Here is a 25,695-nt window from a genome sequence, read left to right on the forward strand (position 1 = left end):
CCCGGCGGCATGAGCAGCGTTGCCCGCACCCGCGGCAGGAGGAGGAGGCGGCCCTCCCGCCTCAGCCCGCCGTCCTCCACCAGCTCCGAGGGCCGGGAGCCGCTCAGTCCCTCCGGCGGCTCCCCGCTCTCCCCCGCGTCCCGCCCCAGCTCCCCGAGCGGCGAGGAGGAGGAGGAGGAGCGGGCCGCGGCCTCCCGGAGCCGGCGAGGCGATAGGTAACTCCTAAGTCTGGGCCCAGGTGGGAGCAGGGGGCCGCCCCCGCTCCCCTACTCGCCTCCCTCCGCTTGAGGCCTTTGTTGGGGCGGAAGATTATTTCTTACAAATATAGATCCTTTTGCATAGATAAGCGCTTCAGGCACCTCGTTCCCTTTTTGTGCTCTCTTGGGGAGTCACAGGTTACGGCAGTTTTCTCTATGGGCAGTTGAGTATTTGTAAAATAAGATGTTGACCTGAGCGGAGGGACTCTGCAAGTTAAAAAAGTACAGCCCTTCCTGTCGTCCTTTTTAATGTTCTTAAAGACTAAAGGCCTATTTTGCCTATTGTATATAGCTGTATTCAGTCAGTTGCACAGATCTTGTTCCTGTGACCTAGCTTCATTTGGTTTTAATTATATGAAAAATTAATATGACATGTCTTCTTTGGGATCTCCTCTGCTTGACAGAAGAATAAATAATCCTTATTCCTCCCTTTAAAATAAAAGGGGAAAGAGCAGGGAGTGCCTGGAGTATGACCTCTGCAATGGAATCTTGCAGATCTGTGCAGTAACTGCTGGTGGATGTCACTAGCAAGACTGAACTGAGCTAAAAGTGCCGGTGGGGAAAGGGAAGGACAGCTGAGCTTCACAGGAGTGCGGGGTTCCAGTGTGCCTCTCAAAACTCCTGTGGAGAGCAGTGCACGCCTCCCACGCAGGCTGAAGCAGTATGGGCCACACTAAACTTTTCTGTCAAGTGTTTCTTGAAAAAGGTGCTAGAAAGTCCAGGGAAAGTGTTCAAATGTAGTCAGAAGCGTCAGAGTGAAGAGAATATTAGCCTGTTTATGGTCCCTCCTGTTTAAGATTTTCTGTTCCCTCTCATTTTACTCCTTCCCAATAACCAATTTTGTTCTCATATCTTGAAATTCTGTAGCACTCAGGTCAAACTACTACACGTCTTGGCAGCTTGAGACGCTACTTGACACAGGTCTCCATTTTTGGGCCTGTTGCTGCAGTGTTCTCTGGCAGTGGTAAGATGAAACTGAAGACGACCTCTGTATGGGCCTGAGTTGGAACAACCTCATGAAACTCTGTAGGCACAATGTATACTTTGCTCATGCAGACACTGCATCTGAATAATACTGCTGCTGCGCTGTAATGAGTGTCTACCAAATGTTCATATAGCAGCTTCCGTGTAGAACTGCCAAGATCTCCAAAGTATAGTAATAAAAAACACTTCTTACACAGCCCCTACCCCCCCACGCATATGCACACGTTTTCTCAAAGAGTCTTTTTGTTGTTGTCCTCTTAAAACTGCACAAAAATTAGCCGGAGGCGGACATTTAACGTGGGAAATGCAATATTTGCAAAAGAGAATGGCTGAAAACAAGGTCTTGTGAAATGGTGTTAGGCATTTTCATGCTTTCATTACGGATCAGTGTTATGTTTAGTGGTGTGACTTAAGTGAATATATGGTAAATTGTAATCACAGTGTTTTCTATTGATCAGACTTCAGTTCTAATGCCAAATGCATCTAATTTGATTTAAGATACTTATTTAAAAACAAATGTGCACTAGGGAATGCAGTACTTGAAGAAGTGTATTATTTTAGTTATTCTGAGGAAGGTCGTAGCTGTGAACGTGCTAGCATTTCAGCAGATGGTCCCATGAAATTCAAGGTCTGCGTGGTTCAAGTACATAATCAGTGTGCCAGGAAAAGTGCAACCGGTGGCTGGGATGCACACTGACAAGGACTGGGTTCCAGGCTGTGCTCCGGTGCAATCTGAGAGCTTTAGACACGTTACTGCAGAAGAGGAGAAATGTTTCTCCTAACAGTTCTTCATATTGAGCTTGTGTTTTCCTCTGTTTAAACTTAATTTTCTGTTATTTCTTACTTGTATACGATAAGTTTTTAATTTAGTACTGTGAATTTTTTTGAGAAGTTAACAGCTTGAACTTTATAATTACTGATACAGACAAATACATAGTAAATTATATTTTTCTTAATTCATTCCTTTTACTAGTACTTGTTCTCAGGTTGGTCTAGTACGTCAGCGTTAGTCTAGTTCAAGGTGCCATAATGCAAATCGTGCACAGCGAAAGAATGTATTGAGGAAGTATCCCTGCCCAAATGTCAAGTCTGGGCAAAGTTGCGTTGGTTTCCTGAATTTGAATGCATAATGCTTTTATCCTTATCTTTAATAAACTTTCAGAGAGCTATTTTCTAACAAAATGCGTTATTATGCATTCTTAAGTTGCATCCCTTATTTTACGTACCTATTTAAAAACAGTCTCTGTTAAATTGTTGGGTTTTGTTAATGCTGTAACATAAAAGACCTAGGGTGCAGCAGAGTGTGTTGGACAACACTGCTCTTGGGAGTGCTTGGCCTGTGCTGCTTCTGCCCATGAGTTGTCTGTCTGTCAGAGTGCCCTGTCAGTTCCGTTGTGCTAAATCTCCGTGGAAGCATGGTATAAAGAGGGTTGGGGGCTGATTCTGTGTGGGGAAAACAACCCTTTTCCAGGTTCATTTCAGCATGAATGAGTTCCCTTGGACACGTCATGGCTGGACCAGCAAATGGTCGTGTTAGCACATGCACATGTGGGTAACAACAATGGAGAAGAGTAGGATACAACTGTTTAGCACTGTCCCCAAATGCAGAAATGTATTCCAAATATTATTAGGACATAAAATGTTTGGCAGCAGAGTATTGCTGTTCCCTGTGACTATGTAATACTTTTATATTGATAAAAAACAAATATGTTTAAAAGATTTATTTCAGGAACATTAACAATCTGCTTGTTTGAATGCCTCTTCTGTAGTTTGAATTCAGCAAGCAGAATTACTCACTGTAGTGAAGTATGTATGTATGTAGGGTAGATATTTCCAGGCTCTATATGTCCATATAGAATACTGAAGTGAACTCTCGTTTCACTGTTTTCCTAAGAAAAAAATCTGTATAGGATAGAAGAAATCTTACAAAGAAATCTATTGGCATATTTTCAGTTTTCATTGACTTAGAGCCTAATGTATTGTCTTACTTATGAGATAGTACATGTATCATACAGAATATTATGAAAGGTATTTCTGGCCTGGGGCTAGGATTGCTGCATTATTTATTAGTAAGAAGTTACAAGTTATGCAAGGTATCATATTAAAAGTCTAATAGAACCTTGTATAATATCATTGTCTTGTACGCAAGCCGTATTTCTCGTTTCCTGTGAAAGCCTTTTAGGGTGGAAGATGCTACTTATTAGAGCGTACGCTGAGGTTGCTTGATATACCATGAATCCAATTCTATAGGACTTGAAAGAAGAAAAATATTCTTGATTATCCTTTGCTCGTGGTAAAGGTGACTTTGATACATGGAGCCTCTCTGTGTCCAAGGACAGGATGTTAATGTTAAATCTCTGATTTCCCTTGGTTTCCATATGTGAGAAGGAAGGTGACGCTTTGATGTTTCTGGTGTTTGTTTTTGTTTAGTTTATAAAAGGTGATGCTTGAATCTGTTCCACAGTTTGGATCAGAGTAAAAAAAAAAAAAAAAATCACTGACAAACTAGAATTTAATAAGCAGAACGTACCGGGGATGGTCAGAGATGTACTCTAAATGTAATTTATCCATTCTGGAGATTACTAAGCAAGTAGAAAAATTATGTCATTGTTCTCACAATATGCCATAAAAGAAATGTCAGTTTTCAAGGCAGTAGCGCTGCTTAACTTTTCAATCAAAAATATTGCAGATAATATTCTTTTTTTACATTTCTTGTTTTTAATTCAGGAAGGCTGAAGACTCTGAAATAGCAATGGGGGGAAAAGAGTCACCTTTGAAAGATAATCTTTCACCGTGGGAAGAATGGTTCATTGGCAAAGAGAAGGAGCTACGTGCCCGCTTACAAGCTAGAGCTGCAGAGGTGAATACATCCAGTTGGCTTGATGTTAAGCCTAATAGAAGATTGCAAGCACAGGATTTTTTTTTTTTCCCTTTTAGTTGTGGAAACACAAGTAGTTTTTTCCATTATTTTTTAGTGTCTTGGGCCTCCACAGTGTTTGTGTTTGACAACGCTGACATGATTCATGCTACTTGCATTCTCTTTCACAAAATGTTATGCCGCATTGAAGTGGTGCTGTATAATATTTTGCTTATCCAACTGTCAGGTAATGGTTCAGGTTTAAAGGATTAAAACATATAATTGGTACCTTGATTTTCATCATGGGTGCATACGCCTGCGTGTAGTTAGCAAAGCACGGCAGGGCGTGTGCTGGGTGTAAGTGTGCCAAGCTACTTGTTTAGATATGAGGCACAGTGTTGTTACCCGCTTAGGGTGTAATTATACAATATGTTTGGTGTCCTTTCCCAGGTTAGGTTCCTTGTCCCAGCATTTTTTTTCCCTCCTGTCTTTTGCCCCCTTGCAAATGAACAGTTTGTGAATACTGGTTCAGAATTCAGTGAGAGTGCGATATCTTTTCGTGATTAATATGTTTGTAGTTGCAGTTGATTAAATGATACTGTTGTTTAAAATCAAATTGGAAGTATTGGGTAGTAGTTAGAACAATCACATCAAAGTTAGATCATTTCTCACTTTAGTTACTGATTTACTATTTGACCTTGAGCAATGTCCTAACTTTGCTGTGATTCACTTTATCTGTAAAGTGAATATAACATGCAGCTGTTTTATTTGGGCTACCTCAGGTTGTTTATAAAACACACACTGCTGGAAGGTTCTAAAACAGTCTTGGGGGTCAGCATAACACCAAAATAGTTTGTTAAATTTGAGGAGTATGTTCTGATCCGTTAACATTAACCATGCATTTCCCCTTCAGATTCCGGTCTGGTAATCATCTCTCCCTATTTTGATTTTTAAGTATAAAAAAATGAACCAAAGTAATTTCTGGTGTCATGTAGAAAATGTGGTTTGTGTATGGACTTCTCATGTGGCCTTGATGAGGAACCAAAGCAATTTATTCTTGTGTATTACACAATAGCATTTATACAGTACTAAATGTAATCTAGAAGATGTCTCTCAATTATATGTTAAGAGCAGTCATAGGACAAGCATTACTTAAAACAGTGTAGAAAGCAGTAAATAGGTAAATGGTTTTTTTTGATTTGTGAGATTTCAAAAACATTCGATGTTAAACTGCAACGTAGGCAACTCAAATACCTTATATCAGGGTCAGAAATACAGTCAACCTTTTTGTAAGATGCCAGAAGAGAACAAAGTATGTGATTGTCATATAAAAATGTATTTCTACATTTGCATATAAAAAATACTCTAAACTGATATCCTAAGAAACAACTGTGAAGTCCCAAATCTTTTGCTGACAGGAGTGCCAAGTCTGCCCTGAATGTCAGAAAAGTGGATGAATGTCTGGACTGGATAGTGGATGGGGTCTTCCAAGGTACTTAGAGTGCCATCACCTTTTACAGAAACCAGGGTCCCTGTAATACAGATGTCTCAGAACTCAAAGCAGGTGTTAGTTGCTGTAACTTTGCTTCAGTACGGCAGCAACTATGTCTTCAAACTATGTCTGTATTGTGAGTGTTTCCTCTGAGCTCTCTGCAGGGTTTTTTTGATGTCTTACTAAATTCAAATTCAGTGTCGTAGGAAAAGTTTTCTCTCCGAAGCTGACTGCAGTGTAGGGACCATAAAATCAGTTTCGTGGAAATAATTCCATCTATGTTTGAAAGCATGAATTTTCATTGAAAAATAGCACTTTGGGCTGATGCTTCTGTTAGAGAAGCTGGGCATCTCGAATTGTCATCTTAGTTCATGTCTTTTCTTTATAGATTCATTTCCTTGGAGAGAGAGATGTGATTGCACATATACTGTATATCCTATAAAGATAAAATACTTCAGAATTTCTTCTCTCATCTTCAAAATAAAGCTCCTGTTTCAAAGTTTGCTAAAAGCTGCAATAATTTTGGCTTTAATAAGCCTTGGAATAAGCCCTAAGGTTCCTCTAGTTCTGGTGCTAAACATCACAAGGGAGTAGTATTTCGCTTTTACCTTTTGATGCCTTTCTGAGTGCAGAACAGTACACCATGTAAATTTTAAGTAATGTAGAAAAGTACTGCTGCAAATTAAGATTCGACTGACTGAAAGGGCATTTAAATAAGCTGAGGAGTGATTTGTTATGTTGAATTGTTTCCAAAGCCTAGTTAAAATAGGTATTTTGAGTTCATATTCTAGAAATTATACATTTCCATTGCCTGCATTTCGTAATATTTCTGTGTTGGCTGTCATTCATCTTTTCCAAAATCTTAATAAAGGAAGAATTTCAATACCTAATGCTTATATTGTTTTAACTGAGCATTGTTTCCAGTATTGAGTGTACTGATGTAGATGGTCACCGCAGATTCTGAGATGCATGCATTTTCGTTAATTAGGAAATGAAAATACAGCTAGAGAAGATGAAGCAAAAGCAAGAATATGAAAGGAGGAAAAGGATAGCTGAAGAGAAGCACAAGGAATGGGTCCAGAAAAAAAGAGAAGAGGTAAATATTGCTTTGGCTGCATATATCCTAGCACATACCATGCTTAAGTAAACCTATGTAAAACTTCAGACTGTTTGGATGACCACGTTTTTAGTTTGCTGAATGAATGGCTGTTTTAATTGAGAATTATAAATCTAGACCAACACGGTTAAACGTTTTCCAAGACTGATTTTTTTTTTTGTTTTTTCCATAAGGTATGAAGAGATTTGTTTTCTGAGTAGTCAGAGAACTGACAATTGGCCTACATCTTGTGCAGTAGCCTGCACAATTCTAATTATAGCTGGGGTTCTGGTCTTCACTGTACCCTACTCTTTCTGATTTCCTAGGTTCAATGCCCAAACATTTTGGGTAATGTGTACATCTTAACTGTCTACAATGCCTTGTACACCAAGTAGAGCCAGAAGAAGGATTTAGTTAAGTACCATTGTGGACAGGCAAATAGTATGGTAGAGTTTAGAGGAATAATTGAGGTGTGAGGCCAGATTCAGGAAATTCTCAGTAGACCACAGTCAGCAACTGGGAATTCCTTCATCCAAAAAGTAATTTCTGAGTGGGATCAAAAATTTTTTTAAATTCTCTTGAGGGGGATGCCTAAGTCCAAGGTCAGAAGCAGACAGAATCCTGACTTCAGTGGCACACTTGTACAGCTCCGTGTCACGCAAAGCAAGCATGTGTACGGGTGGCAAAAATGGGAACGTTTGGGAGGCTTGGGCATGATCAGCCCCTGGTAGCTGCTTACCATTCTGTCCTTCTGGTTCTGAATAAAATCAGATAAAAATCGATTAAAAATATCCTAATGGCACTAGATGGGCGAGATATCCAGACCTCATAGATTTGTCTTCACCATTTCAGAACTCCTTCAGATTCAGTCCAGAATCACTAGAATAACCCGTGTTTGGATCTAACCTAATTACTTTTGGTCTCAATGCTGACAGGATGATTGGCATAAACCTGCCCCCAAACCAGTCCTGCTCTAAGCATGTGTTATGATGTAGAAAGGGCCCTGCCTTACCAAAGTACACAGCAAAAAGTAGAAGATTTATTATTCAGCACAAACTATACCATTTTCCTCTTCTAAAATGGAAATTAAATTATAGGTGTCTGTAACTAATGAGTTTGGGCTGCCTGTTAAAACTGCTCACAGTTCAATACAGTGTAAGTTCTTATTCTCCTTCCTTCCCTCCTACCCCCTGACCTTCAACTTCTGTAAACTTCTATCTATTTGGGTCTTCCAAAGATCTTTGTCTTTGCAGATTTACTGGTTAACTTCTTTTCTACTGTCAGTGGGAATAAAAACTCTCTTTTATGGTAATCACATCAGCCCAGGGGACAAGGGGAAAAAAACATGTTTGTGTCTGGACTTTATCATATTGTATTTTGGAAGGATAAGTTCATCCTTAGGCCATGTCCAAAGCTTTTACCAAAAGGAATCTGATTTTCATTTAAGTCAAATGATTCACTGGTTAGTCTTTTCTGTAAACCACACTCAAATCAAGAACTGAACTTAAAAGCTTAGCTGTCTGTAGGATATTAACATTTGTGATGCATAGACCTTACCACTTCAAGATTCCACAAGATTATCTGTGGATCTGGACACAGACTGAATGATAAATATGTCAATTCAGTGACTGAGGTGTTTAAAATCACGTGAAGATTTCACATGGTGTTTAAGGTTAGATTCATGAGCACTGACAGTTGCTATGATTTTCTTGGGGAGCCTGTATATGTCTCCTATTCGGGAAAGCTCACTTCATTTCCTTCTAGGAGCATCAAAAGGTGCTCCTTGAGGCACAACTCGCAGTATTCCTCTGAAACAGGCATTAAGCACTCACCATTTTCATACCTAGTTACTGATTCTGAGCCCCTGTGTGTAGACTGGCAGGAGGCAGTACTTTTACAAGTCTCCATTCCTATTGCTGAATACCGACAAAGAAAGTAAGGGATGGTTGAGTGTACATAAAACTTTTGCCTTCATCTTGAGCATCCAGCACCAGGAAACATTGCTGGAAAAATCTTCATACTGAGAATGTGAGATACATTTATGTCAGAAGTAGAATGTTTCTGTGTGCATTAAAGAATTCTGCTGTTTTTTGGTATGCCAAGCCATTTTTCCTGCATTTTGTTGCATGCCAGTGTCAGCTGTGATGCTCATGACTGTTGAATATAGTCCTTTAGGGTCAGGTTAGGAAGCAAAGCTTAAGCACTATTTTTGTTCACTGGCAGTTTCATTTTTTATTGTTTAATATATATTTAAAACTATATGCTATGAAGGGTTTTTTTTATGGTTCCAATCATTTTGCATGGACTATTTTTGAAAATAAAGGAATCATAAACATTTAATATTCTTCTGTGTAAATAGCTTTTGTGATTTTAAAGGTTGTAAATGAGCTAGAAGTAATACATTGAAATGTGAGCGATCAAAGAACATTCTAAGCTGTGAAATATGTTTATGCAAATAGGGCAAAATTTTGCAGCTGACTAGGAATTAAAAGCTTAATAAAATCAACTGTCAGAAGCTATCCTGCTTCTACTAATGCCTTTCCAATTTTCAGTAAGATGCTAGATGTCTGCTGGACAAAAATAGTCTTGCTTTTTCTCTCTCCTAAGGTTGAGTCATTTGTGGGCAAAGAGTAAATTGTCTATTTGACTTGTTTTGCTTTAGATGTAATAGAGCTCTATTTTTAACAAGTCACAAGAATATCAATTGAAATATTTTAACTCTAAAACATCTCCAAACACGCTTCTGGTTCCAGAAGAAAATGTACTTGAACATTATATAATTTTGTATGTAACGGAAGCTTTTATTTATGGGTTACTGTTAGATTCATTGATAAAAATGAGGAAAGCATGATTATAAATGCTGAGCAAGCAAAGTTGGTGTTCGTTGTTTTCATTATTAAATTAGCCTTGATTTGAGTGGTATGCAGAACTGGACACAGAGCAGTAAAGCCATCAGAATCTGTCTTAATCCTTCTGGTATGTTCAAGTGTTTGCTTGATTGCTGGTTGCTGTATTTAGACTCCAGTTTGGTAAGAAGCTCTGTGTAGGCAACTCATAGCTGAACTGTGAAGTTTAGAAAGAAATAAATTGATGTTCTTGATCCCAATCTCATCATAGAACTACACCTTAAATAGGTATTGAAAGCCTCATTTCTTCAGGTAAGAATTAATGCTTGTGAAAGCTTATTTTCTCCGTGTCTGTTCATTCTGACGCTTAATGTGTTTGGGTTTTTTTTTTAAAGTTACATTAACCACAAATGGGTAAATCCGCTAACATTATGATTATGTGGAGGTGTAAAGCAGTTAAGAGGTGAAATTGATCTATACATGTATCATTTATTTTAGATTGAAATGATTGAAAGCTTAAAATTCATTATGCCAAATATAAATTTTATTAAATTTTAAGTACAAACGTGTATTTTTGTGAGTTGATGTAGAACCTGAGCTACTTTTAAGCTGGGATGTGGTAGGTATGTATTTATGTAGCTGTATTGGCTCCTAAATCAGTTCAAATTTGTACTGATTCTATCACCTTTTTCTTAGTTATGGTGCTGTTTTTAAAGTCAGCTTGAAAAGGCCTCAAAGCTGTATAAGCTTGCTCAGCAATACCTAAACCACTGTTGTGTTATCGACGCTGTTTTGGTCACAAATCCAAAACATACCGCCACAGGAACAGCTATAAATTAACTCTCTCCCTGCCAAAAAACCACTACATATATGTAATACGTATATTTTCAAGAATAACTGAAAACCTCAAAAAGCGGAATACTTGCATCCCAAATAACTGTGATTCTGAAACTCATGTTGTTAACATCCTTGTCTTTAGCCTTTAACTTTCATATAATACTTTATGCTATAAGCAAAACTGCAAGAGCACAAGTAAAGTTAAACATTTTACATTGGAAAACTAATTCTTCTAATACCAATGTTAATTTGACTGTAGTATTTCAAATACTTTCTGCATTGTTGAATAGAGAATAAGGCGTTGATTTTTATTTTTTTCTTAGAATATGAGCAAAGCAGGCATTAATCATAGAACTTTGTACAAATTCTTTTGTTACTCATTTTTGCTTTCTGTAGGTCCCCATTGCTTACTGAAAAATATAATTTTAATAGAAAACAGGATGGGAAAATTCTGATTTGATGTTTTCTAATTTAAAATTTTGTTCTTAAAATTTACTTTGCTGTTGGCTGATAGTCTTCATAAGAAGGAAAAGGCAGTAAGAAATATCAAAGCCTAGAACCAACATGCTATAAAATAAGGAATGACAGATGTTCTTGGAGCAGACTTCCCTTTGCTGGTGTGCTGCATGATTCCTCCTGGAAGAAAGGCTTAGATGCCAACTCTTACTGCAGAAACTTTGTTTAATGCATACTTTATCTCACCATTGCTAATATAGGACACAGATCGTTCAGCAGCTTGAGCATGACTTTCAAGTTAAAAAGTCATGCTCTCTTTCATCCAGTGAATTTTTAATTATTTTGTGAGGAGTGGTACTTCACCAGGAGGGGTGGAGAATCCTGTCATCCCAGCCTGCAGCCTGGTAGATGGAGTCTTCTCCTCACAGTGGGACACGTTAGTTGGAATTCCCTCAGGCAGAGAGGTAATGAAACCCGGATCTGCCCTGTCCTAGGTTAATGTTCTAACAGATGAACTATTGTTCTGAGTCAAAGCTGTGGTTGCTGCTACATTTTATATAGAGCCTGATGTGCTATGGTTTTTGCTGATGGTTTAGACTTGAAAGCGATGCTGAGATGTTCACCTTTTCTAAGACTGAACTCTTTCAAAAAAAAAAAAAATTTGTGAGGGAAACTTAAATATCTGGCATAAATACCTTCCAACCTTGGGAACCAACATCATTAAAGAATTCAAATTTTCTGTTCAGGTGCCCAAGTCTGTCTTTACTTATCTAAACTTTTTTTTGGTAAATCTGGGCTTAATTTCTTAAGTTTTTTTTCATTTGTTTTTTTGGTTTTTTTCCTGCAAATTATGGCTTTTTTTCAGCATCTAAACCTGGAGTACTTTACAAGACAGTCTGTTGGGTTTGGTTTTTTGGTTTTTAAGCACAGTGTTGATGTGTCTCTACACAAAATTTTCTGTGAGGTCGTGCATGGCCAGTGCCATAGGTATAATTTTACTATGCACCTGAATCTTAATTGTATCCAAACTTTAGATTTCTGTAAATAGAGTAAGCTAATTTCTCATGGTTAGTGTTTGAATTTTAGAGTGGAAGAGGAATTCAGTGTGGCAGACGATTAAAGTGTGAGTCCTCATGTATTTTGGCAGCATTTGTGAAGTCTGCCTTTTCTGAAGACCCCAAGAGTGTTCAGAGTCCAAGTACACAAAGACATAATGCTTTCTCACATATATTGGATACCCACAGAAAAGAAACACAGTTTGGGAGAGAGATCCATGTATGTAACCATTTTACAATTCTCCAAGTACTTGACTGCAGTGGATTTTTCATTGACTTTGTCTGAACTTGAGCAGTAAATTGTTGTCGACCTGTCTGTCATTAGATAACTGCAGCTCTGTGTTGTTTCATTGGCCTCCTTTCTAGCCTCTTATTGTTTTCACATGCCAATTCTGGAGAGATTAAAGAAGTATTTCTGTGGGGTAGGCTTGGTGGCTGAGCTGTGTAATAGGGCTAAATTGAAAAGATAATAACACTTGGCCAAACAACCCAGATCTCTGAGGCTGCTAAATGTGATTGACGTTCAGGATTATTATGAGGATGAATCAGGAAATTCAGATGTATGTTCTTAACTTGGCAGTGTGGACTTTTCCGATATTTTGCCCTCAGTCAACATATAATGATGCTAGAATATGGTAGCTAAGATGTCCGAGCAAAGATTTCACAGCTGTGAAATAGAATCATCAGTTATCTATGAAAAGAAAACTATTGTCACGTTCTGCTGACTAGAAAATAAGAAAGAATTGCTGTAAGAATTACCTTAAAAAATATAAACACAACATTAATTTATGGAAATATTTCTGTTCAGTGACAATCAACATAGCAAATGCAGAACAGAAAGTAGCTCTGCACTTTACCCTTTCCAGCCTCTCACTTAATCACTGATATGAAAATACACAAATATATATTTTATTAGTTTTCTTCCAACTGGATGTCTCTGTTTCAATGGCAGTTGGGCTTTTTTTCTGCCTGGAAAATTATTCAATATTTCTGCCTCCTGTCAGGAAGAAAGTGAGATGCTTCTTCAAATTTTAAATTCCTTTGACGATTCTCCGTGTATACATAGGTCTGATTTTTCTTGAAAAATTAGTAGTTCTGCTGATGAGACATTGGTTTGGTACTGACTCGGTGAGACACATGCTGCCCTACTGAGTCACCATCACTGCTTTGTGGGACAGCTGGATTTGTTTTGGGTGGGGGATTTCCAAGTACTGACCTAGCCCAGGCTTCATTAGGTTCCGAGGCTTGATAGGATCACAGCCCAGAGCAGTGAACCCGCAGGTCAGATTTGTATCCCTTTTTCTCCTTAATATTGTGCTTGGGTGGGGTGGCAGGAGAACAAGCCTTTCTTGCAATGAGTAATTGGATGTTTTACAATCAATACCTTAATTTATGTAATACCTGTAATCGCATTTTAAAGTGCATGTAAATTTGCTAGTGGTTTAGTGAATAGATCGTGCCTGTTTTGAACACAAGATCAAAGAGAATTTTTAAAACCCAATCTGACACCACCAGGCATAAACAAATTACATAATTTCCCTCCCCCTATATGTGTGGAAGAAGAGTGGAGGATTGAAGAACATGTACATTAATATGCACATTCTTAGCATTTTTGATAGTAAGGAAAGTAATGAGGCTAATGGGGGAAGCTAGGAAGGCCAGGGTGACAGGAGCTTGACATGAAACAGGTTATTAAAGCAGCTGGGAATGTGGTGTGCACTGACTTTATGAATGAAAAGCTGTTCCGGGCATGAAGGAAAGAGGAAGCGTTTCTGATTTGTCTGCAGAATAATTTCTAGGCAGCTGCAAAGTCTGCAATTCTGGAGGGAGTCTCCCCGTCTTAAGGATGTCTCACTGGAAGTAAAACTTAGCAATAGTTGGGGCTTTCATGGTAGCGTGCACCATGTCTCACTGTTTACATAGGACCTAATTTAACTTTGGGTCAGCCTAGATAGTGGCTAAACTCATTTGAAGTGTTGTGATTAAAGCGACATAATTTAAGAAGCTTCCCTGCATTTTAATTACAGTATTTAGAGAGTTTTTAGTTTATTTTCCGCTTATAATTATTGTTCATTATTGAAGAATTCCCCTAGGCATCAAAAGGCCTCATTTTTTTTCCATTTTCTCCTACATTTATTCTCATGCTTTTTATATGATAAGACCCCTAGGTAAAGACTGTAGCTTTCAAAGATCCCTAGTTTTGTAACTTACTTTCATGTACAATAGAAATAAGCAAGCAGACAACAAAAGATGTTCCTTCACCAGTGGTTTTAACTCACTGTTTTAGCATTCTTATCTACATTAATGCTTTTTATGTGTCCCAGATTATCACGGTTTCAAAACAGGAGTTGTTAAGAGTTGCATGTGGAGAATATTTGGTAATGAAGGTACAGAAGAACAGCTCTGAATAAAAGAGATTAAGGTGAATTTTAGATGAAGGAGGAAAATCTTAGACAGTTTGTTATTTGGTGGGTTTTTTTAATTGGTCTTAGTTGTAAATAATAATTTTATCGCATTTACAGGTCTTACAGTGTTGCGAAATCATATTAATAAAACTTCCATTATTTTATAGTTCTGTGGTGTTCTACGTTCAAGACTATGCATTGAAATTGGAGTGTTTTCTTATCCGACCATTTCCCTATACTGCAGAACAGATTCAGCTGATGTTTGCTAGAATGTATTAGAAGTGAAATTTAAAAAAAAAGAGAAAATACAGTTAATAACTGTTTTGTGAAATTGTGTGCAGTACGTACATAAATAACTCTTTGACATCAGATTAGAATATTTGACAAGAGTACACCAAAATGGGGGTACTGAAAGTATCATCATGGTTTAGGTGAAGAAACATCTAACTCGGGGATTATGGTAATTATAGTTAATAAGACATAGCTTGTAAAAGAGGGGAAGAAGCCCCAGAGTTAATGCATAATTTACCTGCTGATGTTAAAATTGCAGTAATGCTTCTAGTGCTGGCAAACACAGAGAGAGGAGCACGTTAACTCAAGCAAATCTGTAAACTGGCTGCTTCTGATAAGAAGTCTGCAGTTTAGCATTATGACATGCTCAAAAAGTGAATGCCAGAGTAAGCTAAGTCTGTGCTTACAAAATGATTTCTTTATGAAGACAATTGCATGTAGTGTGAATAAGGATTCAAACATGAAAGTGTTTATTATCTAGCACTATGTCTGGTACGAAAAGTTGGCAAATGTTTTAACCTGAAAGCGATTTTCTCTTTCTTGGCCCTGTTTTTGCACCTCATCATCATATCCAATAAATGGCAAAAATTAGTTAGTGTTTTGCAGGGCAATATCAAGTAAAGTTTTTATTCTGTATGATGCTACTATTGAATTACCAGTAAATTTTGGTACGGAGGATGAAGGTTGAACCATCAGATAGTCTGTTTACAGCATACAGAGAGAATTGTGCTGGTTCCCAGCTCCAGTATTATGGCTTCTTCTTTATGTATAACTGGATTTTCCAAAAGTGCAATAAATCTGGAAGAAAGGTGTGAGAGGGGCCCACAGGGGGAGCAGGGTGGAGCTCTAGCTTTCTGCCACTTTGTGCTTATAAAAGGTAAAATGGGAAGGGACGTCGATTCCTGCTCTTCTTGTAAATGTGTTTTTCCTCTTTTCCACGAAGAAGACATGTTAAACCCAGTTTATTGTACTTTGCAGTTGCGGTTCTAGGCATTTGACATCCATATTGCCTACTATAATAATTCTGAGTTAGCATTAAGTTTCTGCTAAACTACACATCTCCTTTGTTCAAGAGGAGTATAGAGGGGAGCATACAAGAAAAAGACTTCTTAAAAAGAAACCCAACGTTTTTATTTAGCAGTTCTTTTCTATGAAGTGGAAACTGATTTCAAGTCTTCTGCCTCTCCTCCAGGTCATGTGCACTGCTTGTCTGGTAAGGATTTTTGCCTCTATGTGTGTGTATGCAGGTTCTTCTGAGCTAAGCAAGCTGATGAGAGGTAGTACTGAATCAGTAGAATCAGGCATTTCATAAAGGTTGCAGAAGAGGGAAGTGAAAGCTATTGTTAGTCTTCGGATGAAAATACCTCCCTCTCCAGATCAAGAAGCTGTCACTATGTGCTTGTTAGAGAATGGTCCCCTGAACTTTGCAGTGTACCGTTAAATTCATACACACTGAAAAGACGTAGCAGTGAATGACACCTCGGAGTATTCTATCTTCCAAATTATGCAGGTGGCAATTTCACTTCACACTCAATTACCACTTTTTGCCTACTTTAGAACGTGCTTTCTCATTTTCCCTTTATTTGAAGAGATGTGTAGATTGATTCATAGAAGTCTGTATACAAATAAAGTCAAGAATATAAAAACTGTAGAGAATGCCACAAAACATGAACTGGATTCTCATGTGAACTTCTTGTTTTCGCATCAGTTTATGCTTAAGTGTGGTGAACAATCTGCATATCTATCTCCATGACTGTTAGAAGGGGGCGGTTTGCCTGACTTCCATTTGGAATTGTAGTTTGCTCTAGATTCACTGAAAACACACACACCATTGTCAAGAATTACAACATATATTTCTTTCCCAGAAATTGAGAAGTGTCTGAACTGTTTTAAAAACAGGAGTGAATAAATAAAACAGAGTATTAAACATAAGAGCATAAGGAGTGCTGAAAGTAATTTTTATCATGTTTTCTGAGAAGTTTATATGTTTAAACCTATTTTATCTGGAACCTAGTGATGAATAGGTTTTGTCTTCAAAGAGCTTGCAATATGATATTTTTTTCAGGGTTACGATAATTTTATTTGTAATTATGTAATAAAATTAACTGTATCCCTCAAAAGAATTGCCCGTTGAAATATACTGAAAAGTTTCTATTTTGTTTCTTTGGTCTGTTTCATGCAGGAAAGAAGGGAAAGGGAACGAAAGCTGAGCAAAGAAATGTCAGAAAAAGCCACAAAGGAACTAGAAAAAATGCAGTTACAAGAAAAGGCCGAAGTAAAGTATAAAGAATGGTTAAAGAAGAAGAGAGCTGAAGAGGCAGAAAAAAAGAAGAAAGAGAAGGTACTAATCAACTACCCATTTATTTGGATGGCGTTGCCTAATCTGTAATTTATAATAAATGTATTGATTTATTGAATTGGTTAGAATTTATCGAATGGCAGTGTTGTACATAAAGAAAACTTTCAAAAGTTGCAGTGTTAGTGAACTGAAGACAGTGAGGTGTGGTCAGCAAAGCAAGGTGCATATTAATGCATTTTTGTTAATAGTCTTTGCAAACCCACTGCGAGTGTGATATGATAAGGGAAAGAAAAATGCCAACCACACAGTGTACCTTTATTACTCAGTCTGTTGCAGGGTGACCCAGACAGAAAATGGGCATTTTTCTCCCAGCACCACTATTACCATTATAGTTGCACATATTTCTAGTTAAAAGCATTTTTTTTCATATCTCTCTGTACCAATCTGATGCTGAGAGTTCTAATTTTAATGTTATTTCATATTAATTAATCACCTATATATTTTTATAGTGAGTTTCAGAACACCTCTTACTTGTTTTAAGCTCCCTAAAGTACGGGCTTTGAGGTCCTCTAGTTCACTAGAACAAATGCTTTCAGGACTCATCCTGAATTGCTGTGAACTATCACATATTGGTAATGATTATGCCTGAAAACGATGAAATATGTGACCAGATGTCCTATCTGTGAAGTTGATTGGTTTTATTTTAATGTAATTAACATTACAGTATAATTTTTCAGTAGAATATGACATATTCTAGTGCTACACTACCATTGTAGCTAAGTGTATGAGAGGATTGTGGTGAGAAGAGTTTACGTATATTCCCCTTGTAATTACAGCAGTTGTTCTTCAAGTGCAGAACACATTTGTAAGTATTTCACAAGTACATATAATAATTTATTTGGATTAACTTGAAAATACCGTCAGCTCTATCAGATCAATTTTCAGGCCTTAATGACCTTAATTTTGCAGTCTTTCAAAATTTGCCATTTAATTAAAACATGCTTAAATATTCCGTACTGATGATGTTGATTTCCTGTTTAACAAACTGATTCGGTGTCTCTGCCGAGCCTCCAAAATGCACAGCACAAAGACATTGAAACCCAAGAAGACAGAAGTCATCAGACAGATTTAAACCACGTGCATTCTTTTAGTTATGCCTTCATTACGTCCGTTCTTACAAGCCACGTTCACAGTATCAATTAAACTTAGTTTAAATCCAAATGCCGTGCCTAAACACACTGTTTTTACTCTTACTTCTGATTGATGGTTCCCTAAGCCTGCTCCAGGCTTGGAAGCAAGCCAGTCATTTGCTGATACAGGTGTATGAATAGGGGTATATGAGAAGAGGGGGTGGCTGTCCCAGATGCAGCCTCCTTAGGCTAACTGCAGCACAGTGGGCCTTGCTCATCTGCTCATTATATTCAGAGTATCTTCTACATGTAGTCTTCCAAAAGGTTTTGGAGAGTTTTTCTCAGATAAATACTGAATTAATGTGGAGGTTGATTTTTTTTATTATTTTATTTCCCCCCCCCCCAGACTTAAAGGAAAAAAAAAAAATCACCTTTTCTATTGTCAGGAAAGCATATTTGTGTTTGAAAACCTATTTGAAATATATTCAGCAGTCCAGGAATCTGCAAAAGATTTATTTGCCATTTTATGATGTATATTGTACAGGGCTTTGTGTATCAGTTTCTTAAATTATTTTTTAAAATTATTTTTAGGAAAAAGAAAAAGAAAGGGAAGCTGAGCTACAGGAGAAGAAAGAAAGAGCAGAGAAGATCTTTAAGGAATGGCTCCATGATGCTAGAAATAAACCACGTCCTGTTTTAAACGGTTATGGCTTTCCACGTGGGAAGTCTACAGGTTTGTACTTCTACTACACATAGGTAGTGACTTAGCTCTGTGGTTCCTTCCCGCTAATCTTTTAATGTAAAATGAGGCCTGTTAAAGATTTTAATCCAGTAGCTAATTTTGGCACACGGGAATGAATATCTCATATGGTATAAGTCAGAGAAGCTGTTACTCTGAGACCCTTTGTGCATTTTTTGTAGACCCTCATGTTATTTGGGAGGAAAACGATATAATTTGAGAGAATAATGTGGCATACCAAATAATAACTGATTTTGATCTCATTTTCCTTATCAGGCATAGGAATCACTGGCACCCATTACTGGTTCCTATGAAGCAAATGGGTTACGTTAGCATCCCTGTAAAGTTCGTGTTTGTGTTACAGAAGGTGTGTGCCACCTTACGGCACCTGAATCCCCCTTAGAAAAGAGATGGAGTTTTGAGAGGCAAAGATTAATAGGAGGCTGACAGAAGTTGTGTCTGAAAAAGGAGTTGTGGGAATCAACCTGTGTTCTGAGCTAAGATTTCTGTTTAGCTTCATACCTGCACTGCACCTTCTTGGGTTCTCTAATTCTATTCCTTTTTTATTTTAAAGAGAATGCTGTTGATAGTGCGGTGCTTTGTTTTTGTATTTTTTGTCATCCCACAAGGTACAAAAGCAGAAGAGCTTTAACAAATAGTATTACATTATATGCTTGAGTATTTAATTAAATTTTCTTTTAAAAAATATATACTTTTGCCTTTATTTTTTCATAGAATTAAAATAATTGTTATTATTTGAATTCACAACAGAAAATATTTTAGGACCTATATTCCAGGCTCTGACTGTTTAAGAAAATGTACAAAGCAAGTGAACAACCTTTTGCTTATGTCTGTTGCAAAAGATGGTGATACACTTTGCCTTCATGTTTTGTTTTGGAACTTCATTACTTCCCTACAGCTGCAATCACTTGTTTAAGTGATTTGTGAAAAATATTTCTGTACTTGCTTGTGTTCGTTCAGTACAATGTATTACAGATGTTGTTTCACCCATCTATGGGATGTATGCACTGAAATTTCACTACAGCCAGATGACTGATAGGGCAACATGTTCCTCCTGTTACATTTTAGGTTTTCTGATACTGCTTTATGGGCCTTAGATTATTAATTAGGTTATTAGTGGATATGTGGATAACTAGTGTATTTTTCTCCTCAATAAAATGAGTAACAAGCAAAAATGGAAAGAATATGTGAGCTTTGCATGCGTGGTGACAGGAAGTTTTATGCTTTGAAATAATGCAAAGTAGCCACTTCATAGACATTTAACAGCTTTTAAGTATACAACGCACTTGAGCATTCTGAATGATACACAGCATTCGACCTGCTTATTATTTTAAACAAAGATGAAAAAGGGGGGGGGGGGGAAGTGGAAGTCTTATTACTTTGAAACATTTAAATTATGTGATGTGCCCCTGCCATCTATGCCTCTGATAACACTGTTGTTCTGGATGATTATTAGAACTGCTTGCATTGTAAAGCTTGTAGTTACTCCTTTTTAGTTATCTGTATTTTCTAAATGTTTTAGGGTGTGCTGATGGAAGCTTGTATCCAGTTCCAGCATATTGTAACCCCATTCCTTGGAAACCTGTACATGTGCCTCCTCCAAAGGAAGACAATGTTCTTACCATGAAGAAGAGTAAGAGACCTGTATCTAGCAGGTCACATGTGTCTTCGCCTGTGGTAATTTATAAGCCCAAGAACAACCTTTGTATTGGATCCTTGTGCAGAAAGCAGTTCTAGTACAGAAAACAAAACCACTCACATGATCTTGAGTGAACTGGGCCATAAATATGAAGGTATATGTAGTTATATGTCCAAAACGGGATGCTACTTTTTAAAATTTTTGTGAAAAGGTTTTGTATTTACAACTAACTGACCAATGAGCTTTTTATATTTTTAGTTTTTTACTTTGCATTTTAGTAAAAGAGAAAAAAGGGAAAAAAAAAAGTCATATTTAGTCAATTGTAATGAGACTGTACCTCAATAAAACACACAGGTTTGTTTCTTCTTTTCCTCTTTTGTGTATGTGATTTATTCTTTTGGGCAACGGTATTACTGGGTTATTTTAAAGGTGCTAATTATAACAGACTTTAAAACAATTCTTGACTTAATGCAGAAGGAATTCAAGGCCTGTGTGCAGTTGCAGGGCTGTGATGACACTGGGATTGCAGAGGTGTAGATGGCTGGAGTGCTGCCATGGATGGATGCAGGCTCTTTGGGAAGCACAGGCTGGGGCAGAGAGGAGGAGAGAGCGGGAGGAACTCATAAAGTTTTGCCCAAGGATCAATGATTAGCCAGCTGAGACCTAATGAGTTAAGATTCAAAAGGGAGACCAAGGTGGGTGATGTGCTACAGAGCGCCTGATCAGGAAGAAGTGTGTGACTTCCTTCAGGCAGTTGGAAGAAGTGTTATGCTTGCAACCCCTGGTCTATAGGGTTACTTGAACCACCCTGAAATCTGCTGGGAGAGCAACACCTCAGGGCACAAGCAGTCAGGGGGGTTTCTGGAGAGCACTGATAATTTCTTGACACAGAAATTTTCCCCTGACACAGCTGGTACAGGAGCTGCCAAGGGGAGGCTCTTTGCTGGACCTGATATGGACAAACAAGGGAGAACTGGTCAGGGATGTGAAGGTTGGGGGCAGCTTTGCCTGCAGTGACCATGCAACAGTGGATAATCGACCTGAAACAGAATAATCGAACTGAATTCTCACTGGAATTCCAGTTTAGAGATTTTAGAAAATACTAATAAATATCTAAAGTAATTATTCTTTTTTTTTTTTCTGCCAACCAAAGATAGCATTATTTTTCTTCCACCAAATTTTCTGTGGAAAGGTTTATACTGTCTTCAGAATCAGAATGTTTCGTTCGGAGACCACCAACTTTAAGTGGATTTACAACCCCTAAAATAGCAACTTTAAGATGAGGCTGTTGCTGTAGCTTATCTATAACACTGTAAATGCAGTTCTGTTCTAACTAAATTACAAATAAGGTTAAGGCAAGATAGCTCATGAGTGTACATATTTGCTCTGATTCAATCAACATAATGGTTTTGCTGATCAACAAAGAGAAATATTGTTTGGATTTTTTCCAACAGGATTTCAACCACACAATAGAATGATCTCGCCTTGTCGCATAATTTAAGAATGTATGCTACAGAAAGCTATAATTTCATGCTGTTTGGGCCAAATAATTAATTTATACCATTCTTTCTCAGATGTTAGAAAGATAAAATCTTAACACTTTGTGGTAGCTTAAATAGCATTTTGTACTCTCTTACAAAGTTCTCTCCTGGATTTCTCTGCTCATGAAATTTCACAGTAGATCAAGTTGCAGAATCTCAAATTACTTACTAGAAACAATCCAAAATCTTGCATCCTGATGTCTATGTTGCTAAAATAATATGACTCAGCCTCATCTTATTTTCATCCCCTTGTTTTTGCAGAATTTCTGGTTGTAAGAATTCATAAACCACTTCAAAATCCTGGCTGCATCCTTCTAGGATTCACAACCTTTCCTCCTGTCCATTTGTCAGTCATAAACAGACTGCCACATTCACCCTCACTGTGAAGGATTACATCTTCTATGAGCTTTTACTGGTTTGGAAAATTGCTGTGTAGGTGCTCTGTAAAGTAGCATGACTTCCCAGTAATTGACGGTGGATATTCACACAGATGCTTCAAGGCTGAAAGTCTACAAGTAGTAAAGCGGATCAAAAGAAGTCATAGAAGAACATATGATGAGTAAGAGGTCGCTGTTACTGCAGGCAGCCTTACATTCTTAGGAAGTAGTCTGGTTGATGTAGCACAGTGCAGCTTCACTGTTGGAAGTTTTTGTTACTGGTTCTAGTGTGGGGCCAAGGTTTCACCTGAACCCAGTAATTGCATCAGATTCTAATAATGTTCTTGCCAGTGTAATGTTTAATTGTAAATTAATTTCTTAATTTATCCTTTTGAAGACCAGATTGAAGAGCGGTCAATAGTCCTGATACCACTTTCACTGGAAAATTTTTGTGAGTAAATATGAAAGATTTCACACTTTATTGCTGTGGTCAAAAGGTGAGTGTTCCAGACTGCTGTCCCCTGGGCAACATCGTAAGCTGTTTAAACTCAGTAATGAATAGGAAATCTGAGCACCCTGATCTAGTAAAGCGTATAAACACTTGATTAACTTGAAATATGTTAGGGAGATCACTGATAAAGCAGGGCTAAAGCAGTCATACTTTCCTGGATTAGAGGCCTAGCACCTAAAGCCTATTCAGTTAGCGTAGCCTTCATTTCATATATAATGTTTTGTCCATGTTTTTACATGTGTAACTCATTTTATAATGACCTATTAGGCAATTAAAACTGTAGTTAAGGGAGAGTAAATTTTTGCAAGACTTCTGCTTAATATATTAACTCAAACATTTGCTTGGTCTAATTTAGTGACTCAAGCAGGGATTGCAAATATTTAATTCACAGGAAAATTTGAATTTACAGAAAACTGGCGGAGTGGGTGATTTGAAAAGTGAGATATTTGAAGCTCTTAATATCAAAATCTGTTGAACCGTGCTATGGCCAGATGCAAGGTTGGATTCAATTATGTCAATGATAACGATATTTTTACAAAGGACTCAGACTTTGGTTTCTTTTACTGAAGTCAACTGCAATTATTTCAGTATTATTGACACTTAACAATGAGAAGTGGTTAACTCAGCTAGATAAATATCATAATAGGTGCTTTTGTGTATAGGCTCTGTGGAAGATGGGTCTTTGACTTTCACAGGTAATTTGTTCAAAAAATGCAAGGTGGTTTGTTTGGGGATTAAGGCAACAAGTTGTTAATAAGTAATCCAGCAACGCCAAAATGTTAATAGATGCTAGAATGTTTTCTCAGTAACTTGAGTCTGACTAAAACCAAAAAACCCCTACAAGTTTTATTATACAGTCTCACAGTATATGATCGTACACAGGTATGAAACCCATAAAGTATAAGTACTTTTTGTTAAGATGCTGATCAGGGTAAGAAGCAACTCTTCAGCTTCCCTTTTACATTGACACATGTGCATCCATCTTGAATTAACAGTTAGTGAAAGCTATGTAGAATATTTATCAGTATCCAGGAGGAAAGTGAGATGTCTGAGTTCAAAGAGCCCTTCAAAGCTACCGATATCAACCCACACTTCAGCCTTTGCTAACAAATTTGTGATCAAGTTATAGAGGATGGGTCCCAGGAATTCCTGTGTTGTTCTTGTTAAGCGAGTGTGCTAGTTTAAAGGGCTAACACCCATGGTTTTATTTCCCCTGTCCGACAGGGATTTCTCTCTCTGTTTGTTAGGATGTCTGTTCCAGTTGAGCATAGCTCACAGCAACGCTGAGTTAAGCACTGACAAATGTATAAAAGGACATGTGAAATTTGCAAAAACATTTTCCATCCCAGATGTTAACAGCCAAGGATGCAGGAAACAAAGATGAAAGACAGATGGCAACTGAGGCTGCAGCTGTGAACGGGCAGAATATGGTACCTGCGTTGCATTTATTTATTTCCCGTGACGTAGAAATGTATGCAGTGTTGAACAAGGGAGTTATTGTGCTTATCCAGCACTTTTTTCTGTGTCACCCTATGCACAGTTTATCAGAGGTGTATCAAAAATTCCCCAAACCAAGTGTGAATGACAAAAGCTTGAAGTACCCTCACCAGTAGAGTATGGACAATGTGATATTTATAAAGATAAGTGCCAAAGCTGCTGCATTGATGCAGGCTTGAACATGAAAGCTTTTGGCTAACACTTGTTTATAAAGTTCCAGGCTATTGCAGCTGACAAACTGTACAAAACTTACTTATTTCCTTGTGTGTACTTCAAGGTCAAATGGCTTTCCAGAACTTAGTGCTGTTTCATATCCAAATTCTTGTACTCCTCAGCAAAGAAAATGGGAGGGTAAGTCTGTTCAACTGTACTAAGATTCTTGGTGTAGGGGAAGTGGGTAATATGAGCCCAATGAATTTAGCAAGGAAAGTATTTTCATACTGATTTAATCTGCTAGTAATAGAAGAAATTACAGGCATTATAATTTGAAGAAACTCTAAGATCCAGGTGCTGCTGCTGGTTTTTTCTTTTTCCTCTTTTTTTTTTTTTCTTGTTTTTTAGGTGGAAGTTTTTAGTGAACTATTTGTAAAGTCAATGCCTAAATGTTGACCGTGGAACTATTTCCACTCCCATATTGGTTAAGCTGAATAGCTTTGAAAATTGGTAAGATTTTGTGTAATCTCCTGAATGTAGTGGATGTGCTGGTCATGTTTCATGGGATTCCAACACAAACAAATCTTTGAAAAAAACCTCCCTACTTATTTGTTATTTCAGGTGGTCTGGGTGTGTTGCTCATACATAAAATTGTTAGGGTTCTTCTAAGGCTGCTTCAGAGGTATAATATTTCAGGATTTAAATGCTTAAACAGGAGTAAGGCAACTAAGCTTCAACATTATGCCTTTTAAAACTATTGAAAAGTGTCATTTCACCTTTCAACTTACCCTTAAGCCTTTGATACTTTTAAAGCATAATCTTCTTGTAAAGCAGTTCAAATGTTTGGTCTAGTCACTTGAATTATTAATCTACTTCATGCCTCGTTCAGAGATTTGAGTGGTGATTTATCATTAATTTACTGTCCTTGCCAATAAATTTATAGAATTTGACCTCCCTCAGACATTGCTGTTGAAAATGTTGTGTTTTTTATAGAATAATTTACAAGTAATAATGATTCCAGAGCTTCTGGCCTAGAAAATAAGAGATGTGAGTTTCAGTCCATGATCCATGGACTTTTACTTACATATGCAAAGTAAAATACTTCCAGCAGAAGGGTTTAAACATCTCCACATAATATATTCTCATTTGGCCACTAGGTCACTCACCTGAATACCCATGGGAGAAACGAATGGGAATCACTGGTAAGTTCTG

The 25,695-nt window shown here is 37.6% G+C and overlaps 1 protein-coding gene across 1 annotated transcript; it reads left to right on the forward strand.

Moving 5' to 3' along the window:
• The first annotated feature begins 6 nt into the window (after positions 1-6).
• On the forward strand, positions 7-20,780 carry CCDC34 (coiled-coil domain containing 34). The gene is made up of 6 exons (XM_026850823.1): positions 7-215; positions 3,969-4,101; positions 6,579-6,686; positions 16,759-16,917; positions 18,597-18,738; positions 20,288-20,780. Exons 1-6 carry the CDS (start codon positions 10-12, stop codon positions 20,500-20,502), a joined length of 963 nt encoding a protein of 320 aa, XP_026706624.1. The 5' UTR covers positions 7-9; the 3' UTR covers positions 20,503-20,780.
• The last annotated feature ends 4,915 nt before the right edge of the window (positions 20,781-25,695 follow it).

This window comes from Athene cunicularia (assembly GCF_003259725.1).
Source record: "Athene cunicularia isolate RWA chromosome 5 unlocalized genomic scaffold, athCun1 chr5_part3, whole genome shotgun sequence".
Lineage (NCBI taxonomy): Eukaryota > Metazoa > Chordata > Aves > Strigiformes > Strigidae > Athene > Athene cunicularia.

Excerpts from the sequence above, each read along its gene's own strand:
- CCDC34 (XM_026850823.1), top strand. The coding sequence starts at position 10 with ATGAGCAGCGTTGCCCGCACCCGCGGCAGGAGGAGGAGGCGGCCCTCC. Across the intron at positions 216-3,968 it reads CGGAGCCGGCGAGGCGATAG|GAAGGCTGAAGACTCTGAAA; the intron begins GTAACTCCTAAG and ends TTTTTAATTCAG. Across the intron at positions 4,102-6,578 it reads TACAAGCTAGAGCTGCAGAG|GAAATGAAAATACAGCTAGA; the intron begins GTGAATACATCC and ends TTCGTTAATTAG.